General features: G+C 38.2%; 1 protein-coding gene across 1 annotated transcript; it reads right to left on the bottom strand.

The window, feature by feature from the left end:
- Nucleotides 1–1948: 1948 nt before the first annotated feature.
- On the bottom strand, nt 1949–11857 carry AREG (amphiregulin). The gene is made up of 6 exons (XM_025385820.1): nt 11549–11857; nt 10199–10447; nt 7723–7924; nt 6399–6551; nt 4283–4394; nt 1949–2200 (listed from the first exon to the last, which is right to left on the bottom strand). Exons 1-5 carry the CDS (start codon nt 11607–11609, stop codon nt 4301–4303), a joined length of 759 nt encoding a protein of 252 aa, XP_025241605.1. The 5' UTR covers nt 11610–11857; the 3' UTR covers nt 1949–2200; nt 4283–4300.
- Between the last annotated feature and the right edge of the window lie 238 nt (nt 11858–12095).

The following is a 12095-nucleotide window of genomic DNA, read 5'->3' on the forward strand; positions in this document are numbered from 1 at the left end:
CCAGTTCAAGGATTCCTTACTTTAAATCATTTCACCAGCCACCTAGCCATTGAAGCCAGGAATCTGAGTGATCCCAGATTTCTTCTCTGCTTGCATTATCTCATTACTCTCAGCCTTCTTTTTATAATAAATAATCATTTTTGTCGTTTTTGTTTTGTTTTTTTCAGATACGAGGTCTTGCAACATTTCTGAGGCTGGAGTGCAGTAGCTATTCATACGTGTGATCATAACACAGTAGTCTCGAACTCCTGGGCTCAAGCTTTTGTCCCGCCTCAGCTTCGCAAGTAGCTGAGACTACAGGTGCACCTCAGTGACCCCCGCTATGTGTTTATGTTTTTATAAAACTTCAAATCCATGTTGAGTTTCCCTTCTTAGCTTCAGATGTTCTTTACATCCCACCTGGAATAGCTCAATTGCTTCTAAGCCTATCTTCTGACCTTTGGCTTGGCTAAAATCCCTCCCCTCCACTGTGGTCTGATGACCTACCTGGAATGAAAATTTGATCAAGTTTCTACCCTGATTTCCCATTGCTCCCCATGGTCTACAGGGTGACCCTGCCCTTACCACCCAGCTTCCTTAGATCCTCTTTTGACTTCGCAGTTAGTCTCAATGATGCTGAATGATTTTCTGTATTTTTTTTCAGGTCATATTGTTTGGTGACTTTGTAGTTTTGCTTATGCCTATAACAATCTTCTCTCCATAACTCCTATACATCCTTCAAAACAGTTTCAGGTAGTATCTCTCCAGGAAGCCCTCCCTGACTCATTCAGGCTGAGCTAGGTGATGGCTTCCTGGGAGCTATCCTAGGGATTCCTGCTGCACACCTCAGCCAGTCATTTACTGCACTGCATTGAGAAAACATACCACCTCCTGCTAACTAGGTGGTAAATGTCTCGAAGGCAGAGCTTTTCTATCTTCCACTATACTTGAATCATCAGCAAAAAATATTAGTGAACTAGGATGAGGCTCAACACTAGCTGCATATAGGAAATATCTAAGGATCTTTTTAAAATGTTAATACCAACAACTCACTCCAGTCCATTGAAATGGGAGCCTCTGGGAGGGGAGTCTAGGAGCTTAGACATTTGAAACTCTTCAAGTGGTGATAAAGTATAGATGAGGCTGGGAGCTCATTGGTTAGATGATCACTGGGCAAGGATATGGTGGATAATATGCCAGAGACATATGAAGGTGTTGATGCTTAATGCACCTTTCATTCATGAATTTCTCTTCTATGAGATGATCTCTGGTAATAGTCCCCATGCCCCCATACACATATCATAAAGGTTGTTTTGTTTTGTAAGCAGGCAACTTAGTTCATCAGCCAGACATCGAACTGTGAGGCATCCCATAACCTTAGTGTTCTTGAAAGAGCATCTACCACCAATACACCACACATTGGTTTAAAATACAATATTGTAAGAAAAGAGTAACAAGGGGAGGGAAAGAAGAAGTGGGTTTTAGATACTTCATACATTCATGTCTTGATATTAGGGAAAGAAGTCTCAAACGTAAATACTTCCTGGTTCTCTTAATATGTCACTTTTGTAATATTCAAACCTATTTTTCTCTCCTTATCTATGATGGTCATAGTGATGGGCAGTGAGTTTGCTTTCTTTTATAATATCTAGGTCCACTGTAACAGAGAGGTAGCACCTTATCTTGATTCTAGATGCTTTTATAATTAACAGCACTTGGTATAAGTTCTACATTGCATAAGTAAGACCAATTTGGGATTATTATTATAAACATTCATGTTTGTGGGAGAACTATGTGACTCTAGATTGTAATTTTCCCATGAAGAGTGTCATCTAATAAAAAAATAAGTTTTAAAAATGAACATAAAGACAGTAAAAAGAGGGAGAAAAGCCTTCTAAATGATCAACCAACTGTTAGGAGAAAAATACACTGGAGTCTTGCAATATCAAAACTAATATTCAAACTCTCAATTTGTTTGGTTAAAAAAGTTTAATGAGCTGTAAAATAAATACACTTCCATTAAATATTAAATAAATTATTTACAACTTGAAAAAATACTTTTTACCTTCGTGCACCTTTATATACAGAAATAGCATAAAAAGTGACAATTGAAAGTTTAAAACCATCATAACAAAAAAGGTCCATTGTCTTATGATCCACTGGAAAGAGGACCAACTCATCATTTATGGCTATGACTTGGCAGTGACTCCAATGTGATATCCTGTGAGAAAATAAAATAAAACAAAATGTTACAGATAAGCTCAATTCCAGCTGATCTTTAAGAAACTTTAAAGCATAATCAGGAATCAGAATTTCTATCAGTTGTTTTCTAGTACATCGTATGAGAAATGCTGATTTTTCAGAGACCAACTCTTACTTTGGCTTGAGTTCGTCTTTCACACCCGCTTTGATTATACACCTACTTCAGTAGAAATCTGCATATGCTCAAACCTGTTGCATCAAATTCTGCTAATAAAAATGCAACAGCAGTCATGAGAAATAGTTTTCATAACCAAATCTATGCAGTGGACATAATTAAAATCAAAGATTAAGTGTCTCAGTGTATTTATGATATACTTTTAATTTAGGAAAATTAGTACCAAGGGCATAATAATAGTAACTACCAGTTAGTAGGCAGCCACTATGTGCTAGCACAGCATATTCTCTTTCCTAAAATAATTCTGGGATCTATGCTGAAAAATCTCAGTGGCACTAAAATAACCAAAAATTCGTCCTTATTCACATTGGTGGTCTTAGCTTTACCACATTAAGCCAATACATTAAAAACTTTGATGCAATAAATACTGAGCATAGCATTGGTATGAATAATTATCCATTTTATGAATTATTGAGCTAATTCTGCAATAGGCTAATAACAAAATATCTGTACTTAACCAATGCTAAATATAGTGTTGTTCAAGCATCAGAACCATCTGGAGTGTACATTAAAAATAGAAATTCTGATTCAGTGGATTTAGGGTTGGGCTTAGGAATATGCATATTCAACAAGCACCTCAAGTAACTCTTTCTTTTTTTTTTTTTAAGATGGAGTTTCACTCTTGTTGCCCAGGTTGGAGTGCAATGGCACGATCTCAGATTACTGCAACCTCCACCTCCCGATTCAAGCAATTCACCTGCCTCAGCCTCCCGAGTAGCTGGAATTACAGGCACTCACCACCACACCCAGCTATTTTTTTGTATTTTTAGTATAGAAAAGGTTTCACCATGTTGGCTAGACTAGTCTTGCACTCCTGACCTCAGGTGATCCGCCCACCTCAGCCTCCCAAAGTGCTGGGATTATAGGCCTCAGCCACAGTGCCCAGCCCTCAAGTAACCTTAAACCTACAGAAGTTAGACAATCAATAACTGAAATGACATCATCTCTCTTGAATGTCTAAGGAAATAAAGTTCCTTCTTCAGGCAGACTTCTGACAGACTGACAGAAATCAAGTGTGTTCTTGATTTCCTTGCCTCCCACTTCCTCTGGGAGTTTTCTTCCTTAGCTTCTCACTTTCATTGTCAATGAAATATTCCTCTTCACACTTTCTTACCGTATACCCACAACATGCTCAGCTCTTTACAATAAAATAAATGTTCTCACCAACCTATTTATCAAATTTACATCCCCCTCCCTTTCTATTTCCTTTTGTAAAAAAGAGTATTCAACCTATTGTCTGTCTCCATGCCCTCACATTTTTAGAGCAAGCACCCCCAACTGTGGCTCTCCACCATGTGAGCTCAACCTATCATCACAACTGTATCTCCCCTAACACTCATTTAGACTAAGCCATTTTTCACAAGTTTCTAAAATGATCTATTCCATTTCTCAGTATAACCCTTCCTTTCCATTCACAGTTTCTTGAACCAATCTTACTAGTCCTTCAAGGTTCACTTCCAAGGCCACCCTGAACACATATTTTCCTCCTCCCTAAATAAATTCCACTGGATTCTTTCTGATTTTCATTGGAAACTTCTTATACTCCATTGGTTCCTTTCCCATGACATTTATTTTACATCTCTAGTATTCTGGTTTCTTACATTTTTTTTCCTATCTACTAAACAATAAGTTCTTTGAGAATAGGATCAGTCTCTCATATTTATATCCCTAATAATACTGATTAAACACATAGTCTATTCTCAATACTGAATTCCATCTCATACTCAAAGAACAATACTTTAATATAGCCATTGTTCATAATGTATACACAATTAAGAACACATTCCATATTTTTCTTGAGATTATATAGTGTTAAATTTTTTAAATTATAGGATATGATCTAAAGATATATTTTAAAACTCAAACCTGTAATTTTATCTTCAGTTATGCTATAGCATGTACATTTCCATTCTCTTGTCGAAGTTTCTTTCGTTCCTCAGCTTCTCCTTCATATTTCCTGACGTATCGTTTTCTAAGACTTCAGAGAACAAGGCATTTTAATGTTATCAAAGCTCTATTCATCTATATGTTTGACTGGGGTTTTTATGAGCACAGGGGGTTCTACTTCATGAGTAGTGATAGACCAGTAATCACTACACTTGACACTAAACCTAAATCTGGCTATAAAATATTACCAATTTCTAAGGGGGTATTTATGTTGACTTTATATAAACCTATTTCCAGAGGACTTATATTTAAATAAATGTGTCTTGATATGCCAGTTCTGAGAAGGTATGAAACATATCCGGATGTCTTGTTTTTGCAGAACTTAGCACAGCTGCCATGCACAATTGGAGAAGATGATAGTATAGTTTTGCCACAGGAAGACTCTATGCTCGCACAAAGTAAATGATTAAATATTTTTAAAACAGGCTTACAAAACAAGTTGAGCTTTATTTATTTCTAGGTATAATATATATCCTTCTAGTTTAATTTACTGCTACTTTCCACTTTAAAAACTCAATTATTTAAAAACTTCTAGTTGTTGTATAAACAACCCCTGTTGTTAGGAGGTCTTTAACCCACCACAAAACATTATCATTAAAATCCTAAAAAGTTTTCTTTTATTGTAATAGTAGAGGGAAAATCTCACCTCAATTAAGAAAACAAACCCAGCAACTTTTGCTTAGGTTTAGTGTTTGTTTTATGTTTCAAACACAAGGAGAACATGGGAGACAACGGGAAAAAAGCCACTGTTTAATTTTAAGAGTGCTAACATAACAAAATCTATCCATTCTTCCCGCAAAAATTAGGAAATATTTCAAGCCGAATAATTACAAGTTTAATTACTACAAAACATCTTCCTTAACTAGCGATTGTTTTGTTCTATCCTTAAAAATAATAATGATTTGTCTGAGAGTCCCTCTCCTAAACCCCTTTGCATATCTGGCTTGCGGTACTAAAAAACCAGGACAAATTCTAGGGTGTACAAAACAAATTTAAGCTACATATCAAACTTTATATGCATGATGAAATAATTTGTGTCATTTTATCATGATATGATCTAAATTTAAAATAATTGTAAACAATGGCAGAAGATAAACCCTTGTTTCCTGAATGGTAGTCTTGGTAGATCATGTACACACTGGATAGCTGTTAAGGTTATTTACCAAGACCTAAAATTAGAAGAATGAGTCCCTTGCTTTTCCCAAGCTCTAGTAGGACATGAGTCATCACAGAGCCATTCATGTCCTCCCCCAACTTCCCTCATTCAGTGACTTCTGTTTGACAGACAATGCCATTTTGATGCACCCATCAGTGCCGACTACCTGGGACAGTCTAGTCCTAACATTCACTAGTGATGAAGTGAAGTGTGTGATCTGTTATTATGAGCAGAGGGAAGATATGCTGTAATGAAACAGTAATAGAATTGTCCTTGCTTGCTATGCCATGTCATATGATGGAAATTTATTTTTTAACAATTTAGTCCTCATATTTGATAGTAACAAAATAAGCATAGGCTGTAAGTAAATTAGTACCATGTTATATTCCTAACTCAGAATTTTGCATTCTAACATGAGCAGAAAACACATCTCTTCTTGGCTGCTGATGATTTGTAGTTCTTTGTCGTTTTTGGTATCAAAGCAGTATGTCTGATACTATGAACCTCCTACAAACCAGGTCTTAATTAGCTTCTGAGACTTGATGAAGCATAGGATTTCACAGAAGATATAAATATTTTCTGAGATTCTAAAGTAACCACAAGCAGAAAAATGACATGAAATAAAACCCTCAATTATTTAAGTTCAAAAATTTTCTAGATCTTCTATAAAAGGGCTTTACATATTAAATTTCAATGGTGGCCACGGTCATAAATATTGACCACTTTCTGTGATATTTGTCAATAAAATACAAAAATATAAACCAAAGATCATGTGACAACAATAGAATAATTCATCTAAAATACAGAGTATGAGAGAAATACTGAAAAAATTAACCTCCCATTATTGTGTTAAGAATTTGTAAGTTATGTCATACTTACTGGACTGTAATAACAGCAATAGCTGTGAGGATCACAGCAGACATAAAGGCAGCTATGGCTGCTAATGCAATTTTTGATAAACTACTGTCAATCATGCTGTGAGTTTTCATGGACTTTTCCCCACACCGTTCACCGAAATATTCTTGCTGACATCTACAAACAATTCACATTTAAAAATTATAATCACAAAAACATTCTGTGTATCTTAAGCTTACTTTCCAGATCATAAAGAACCATTTAATTCCGACACTAAAAAAGTTATGCCATGTATTCATATTTTAAATAATGAGACACAGAATGCATTCTAACTAAGCATCTATTAGTATAAGAACAAGTTGAGATTAGTTTGGGTGTGATATTCCAAGAAGACACACCTTGCCATTCTTTGTGTTTCTTTTATGACCAACTGATGAGTTCAGTGATTTGTTATGCAGTTGATACATTCCACTATTATTTAATGTGCTAGCAGCTTGTGGGAGGTAACCGGAGAGGAGGTTAAAACAACGTGAAAGATTATGTAAAAATTACCTTTAGGTCCTTTTTTAAAGGAGTTTTTTAAAAATACACGCACATATATGTGTGTGTGTGTGTATATACATATATGTGTGTGTGTGTATATATACACACACACACACACACATATATATATATATAGAAAGAAAGAGAGAGAGAGAGCAAGCACGAGCATGCACAAAAAATAATGGTTTATACCAGGGGTCAGCAAACTACAGCCCATGGGTCAAATCTGGCCATTTGCTGCTTTTTTGTTTTGTTAAACAACCTGCATGCAAAGAATAGTTTTTACATTTCTGTTTTGTTTTGAGACAGGGCCTCGCTCTGTCACCCAGGCTGGAGTGTAGTGGTGCGATCACAGCTCACTGCAGTCTCAACCTCTCGAGCTCAAGCAATTCTCCCACCTCAGCCTCCCAGGTTGCTGGGACTACAGGCTGTCACCATTGTACTCAGCTAAATTCTTCTGTATTTTTTGCAGAGATGGGGTTTCACCCCATGTTGCCCAGGCTGGTCTCGAACTCTTGGGCTCAAGGGATCTGCCCACCTCGACCCCCAAAGTGCTGGGAATACAGGTGTGAACCACTGCACCCACCAATTTTTACATTTTTAAATGGTTACACTTTAATTGGTTGTTTAAGTACATATAACAATCTTGGCCCACTAAGCCTATAATACTTACTATCTGGTGCTTTAACCAAAAGTTTACTGACCCTTGGTTTATACATTGGAAAAATAAATGGTTTCCTGCAGTTAGGGGTTTCAGACATGGTGCTAGAAATACAGAATTGTATATACTTTGGGCAAAACTTACTTGCATGTCACTGCTTCCAGGTGCTCTATATATTTGCATTCCCCGTGAATGCAGAAATTTTGAAATTCTGCATTACATGGATTTTTCTTCTTTCTGTTTCTTCTATTTTTTCCATTTTTGCCTCCCTTTTTCTTTCTTTTGGGTTTATCTGAAGTATTTTCACTTTCGGTCTTGTTTTTGGGGGGCTTAACTACCTGTTCAACTAAAACAGAAAAGATTTACTGACAAGAGTCTCTCAAACTTGAATATCATTTTAGAGACATGAGAGAAAGATGTCATAGCAGTGAGAGCTCACAGGGGTAACAGCCATGCACACCTCGTTACCTAACACAATATAAAAGTTAGAAAGGATTGAATAACTATAATGTATAATTTTCAGTTTTTTTCTACCGAAAAGTAGTGTCCACTCATGATTATAGTTGGGAATTAGTGAGTACCACGTGCAGGTGGAAAAAAATGAGAATTATAAATTAGAGTTACTCTACGTTATAATGCTCCAACTCCCAGATTACAACAGACTATAATCAAATTGATACTTTCCATGGAGCTCATTTCTGTGGTCAATCTATTTGAAAACAGGAGCCCAGGAACATTTGTATTCAATGCTTAAGAGATTTATCTTATCAGATCCACAGAAACTTTTGTTCAGTCTTGCAGTTATGCAAGGTGTAGTTTACCCACATACCAAAGATAGGAAAGGGCTTTCCATGTTAGTGATGTGCATTTTGTTATGCTAATGTCTGAAGAGGTTTATCCAAGTGAATATTTAGCAAACAGATTTCGATAAAGAGAAAATACTATTAGTCATAATGGTCATGCAGCACCCATTAAATACAAAACATAAGAAACATAGTGAAGGTCAACTAGGGTATCAAAGACAGAATATCTGTGATTAAGGAAATGCAAAATAAATACTGACTATTTTAGCAGATTATTATAACATTTAACAAAAGTAAAATTAGTAGCAAATGTTTAAGAGGTGGTTATGCAATTTTTATGCTGAAACTTTTCTCTGATGATAAAAAAGCAAAAGATAGAAAAGTCCTTTAAGAGAAATATTTTGAATGAACATAACTCACTTTATCAGATAGATGACAAACTATATAGACGGAGGCAAATAATAAATAGACACTATGCTGAAGTGTCGCAATAAGCACTAACATCATGGACATTTAACTTAGCCTTGTGAAGGTATTCAGCCAACATTTTCACTCTATTTCACAATGCATTGCAATTTTAAGCACTAGTCATCATTTGTACTACTAATCATTTACTTGGCCTTCTGAAGTGTTAACAACTTGAAACATGTTTAAGAGAACAGTTTCTAGACACCTTGATGGTCTAATCTCATGCCTTCAAAAATAAGCACACATAAACCCCTTCCCCACCTCACAGAAAAGTACACTTTCAGAAGGAGGGGAATTAAGTGGAGTGTGTGCTAAAGGTTTTCTCACCTCCCACTCACTCCAGTCACTGTCCCTGTGGTACCACTTGATGTCCCTTCCCCAGTTCTCAGAACCAGACAGTTTCCCTGGGAGAAGCCAGGGAAACTCAAGCCAGGACAGAAAAGGCCTTCAAGAGCTCTGAAACCATCTTGCCCTGCCTCTGTAGTGGATGCTCTTAGGATATTTAGATCTTGTTTATTGTTAACCTCTTCTTCCTTCAAACTCCAAAGTACGCAATATTTATCTCTCACTTTGGTACTTTCACTCCAAAGAAAGGGCCTTTTTAAAATATGAGATAACAGGAAAGTGAAAGAAACCATGGGTCACTATTATATAACTAACAAATGCAATTTGGGATTAAAGAGTGATTTTAGCAATACAAAATCTATGTATATTCAGCCTTCTTTAATATTTCCAGATGGCATTATTATTATTATTCCATCAGTTTCTCACCACCTAGTACTTAAATGCTAAAATCTAATGCCTCCTGTCCCATTACTTCCTCTGCTCCCTTATTTGTGTTAAAATGCAGTTATCTGTGGTGGTGTGGGGGAAGGGGATACAAAAGCTAAGATAGATACAAAGTAGATAGGAATGGTTAATGTCTAAATTTGTCTCTCAGAATGGGGGTCATGTAGCATAGTGGGAAAGAGCTTAGCGTCTCTTCTGCATAGAATCAAACAAACTGGAGCTCTAATTTTAACTCATCTGCTTGTTACCTGTGGAACCTAGAGCAAAACTTGTTTGGGCTTCAGTCATCACATCTGTAAAATGAGGATGACAATTCCTACTTAAAGTCACTGCGAAGATTAGGTTTAAAAATGAGACATACATCATTTATGATCACTCTGGCCAGATAGGATATGTCCACATTATGGTTCTTTTTGTCTCAGTTTACCTAGGGGATATCCAACAGAGGTACATACAATAAAGCCACTAAAAAATCTGGGGAGCAGCTCCACTTCTGAAGCAGCTTTGCTCATATAAACCCACATCTCATAGGCCATATTTTTGCTTTATCCTCTACTCACCTCTGACTGAATCATCTACAATATAGCCAGGTATTTGCGGTTCGTTATCATACTCTTCTGAATAGTCATAGTCGACTCCCGAGGACAGTTCACTACTAGAAGGCATTTCACTCACAGGGGAAATTTCACTTCCTGAAGACATCTCACTTCTTGAGGTAACCTCAAATCCATCAGCACTGTGGTCCCCAGAAAATGGTTCACGCTTCCCAGAGTAGGTGTCATTGCGGTCCATTCCAGCAGCATAATGGCCTGCAGGGGACAGAATAAGGGAAAAAAAGAAAAGGTAAAGTGGGGTGCCTTTCTCTCCAGTCAGCTGTGTTAGGAAGAAATGTTTATCTTTTGACATCAAAGCAGTTATTGCACATGTGCTATTGTTTGTGATTGAGTCATTTCTATGAAAGAAACTTTACATTTTTGCCAGCAAGCAAATTCAGCTGTCCCAATTACAGAGCTGCTTTTATGAAGTTTTTCTTTTCCACAGATAATCCACATTAATTTCCACATGAAAAAAAATCCCGCCAAATTGGCAAATTAATCTAATACAATTACTTGATGGGTAATGTCTAAAAATTCCCATCACTTCACATTCCAAATGCATTTCTTTTTTGGCTAGAATGCCATCCTGGACGATTTCAATAGGTTCTAGATATAAATATCAGATTTTCTTAATATGTGTTCATATTTTTAAAAGATTATGTACATAAAATGTAAAACATAATATAAACAGTGGTTAATTATATCTATTATTATTGTCATTTTTCATTATTATTATTATTACTACTACTACTACATAGACAATAAACTGAGTACTAAGATTTCGGGCCCAGAGTTAAGGCACTGCTTTATCTTGCTTTTTCTTAGGTCTCAATAAAACAGCATCAGAGTGGTGCTTTTAACCCCTCGCCAGGACACTCTGAGTCCCTCTAGGAAGGTAAAGAAGAAATCACTAGACAGAGGAGATGGAGAATTAGGCAGGAGGCAGCAAACACTGCTGGGTCCAAGATCTGCGGAAATCACTTCACCTCTCTAGACCTTGGTCTTTTTAATCTGTGAAACGAAGGGTTAGGTTCAAATGGTCTCTCCCGTCTCCTCAGGTGAACGAAAGAAAAAGTACAGGGATTCTCTGGGACACCTTGTCCTGGACGTCTGAGACACCTTGTCCTGGACGTCTGAGACATCTGCCTTTCTCTCTTCCTCCTAGGGAGGGAGCTACAGTGATCACCTCCTGCGGCGCAGGGTCCGGGGAGCTAAAGGGCGATTTTTGGAGAAGCAAGAGCCAAACTCAAGAGGCAACAGCTTTTGCCTGCCACGGGAGGACAGTCCAGCAGTTCAGCGCCGGTGAATCCTCACCTGAGCCGAGTATCAAGAGCGACAGCACCACCGGCGCCGGCGGCAGCAGCGGGGCTCTCATTGGTCCTTCGGAGCGGCGGCGTCTCGGTCTCTGGGGCAACTCGGTCTCTGGGACGCGAGTTGCGGCCAAAAGGAGCGGGTGTTGGAAGAGCGAGTGGAGACCGGGAGTGTGCGCCGCTCTCCAAGGCTTGGGGAGCTCCGGGCGGCGGGCGCGGCGCCTCGGGCTGTCCCGGGACCTCTGGGGCGCTGTCACCCAGGTGTGCGAACGTCTGTAGGGCGGCGCGCACCTGCTGCTTTATAGGCTCAGCCGGGAGGGGGCCGCAGCCCATGACGTCAAGGCCGGGCCGTGGGTGGAGGCAGGCGGCGCCCCAGAAGGTGCTACCCGAAAACCACGCGCGGAGGACACACGCCCCGCCTCCCGCGTGCGTAAGGATTCGCGGAGAGGAAGTGGAACTTAAACCTCTAGCTGCAAGCCGCTTTTGAGGGCGAGCAGGACTGGGGTTTGGGAACTAGTATCAGACAGTTAAAAGTCCCGACGTTTCAAATT

This window comes from Theropithecus gelada, chromosome 5 (genome assembly GCF_003255815.1).
Source record: "Theropithecus gelada isolate Dixy chromosome 5, Tgel_1.0, whole genome shotgun sequence".
In the NCBI taxonomy this organism is placed as follows: domain Eukaryota; kingdom Metazoa; phylum Chordata; class Mammalia; order Primates; family Cercopithecidae; genus Theropithecus; species Theropithecus gelada.

Coding starts and splice junctions, on each gene's coding strand:
- AREG (XM_025385820.1), bottom strand. CDS start 11,609: ATGAGAGCCCCGCTGCTGCCGCCGGCGCCGGTGGTGCTGTCGCTCTTG. Junction 6,552..7,722: donor CTGGAAGCAGTGACATGCAA/GTAAGTTTTGCC, acceptor AATTGTTTGTAG/ATGTCAGCAAGAATATTTCG. Junction 4,395..6,398: donor ATTGCTGTTATTACAGTCCA/GTAAGTATGACA, acceptor TGTTCTCTGAAG/TCTTAGAAAACGATACGTCA.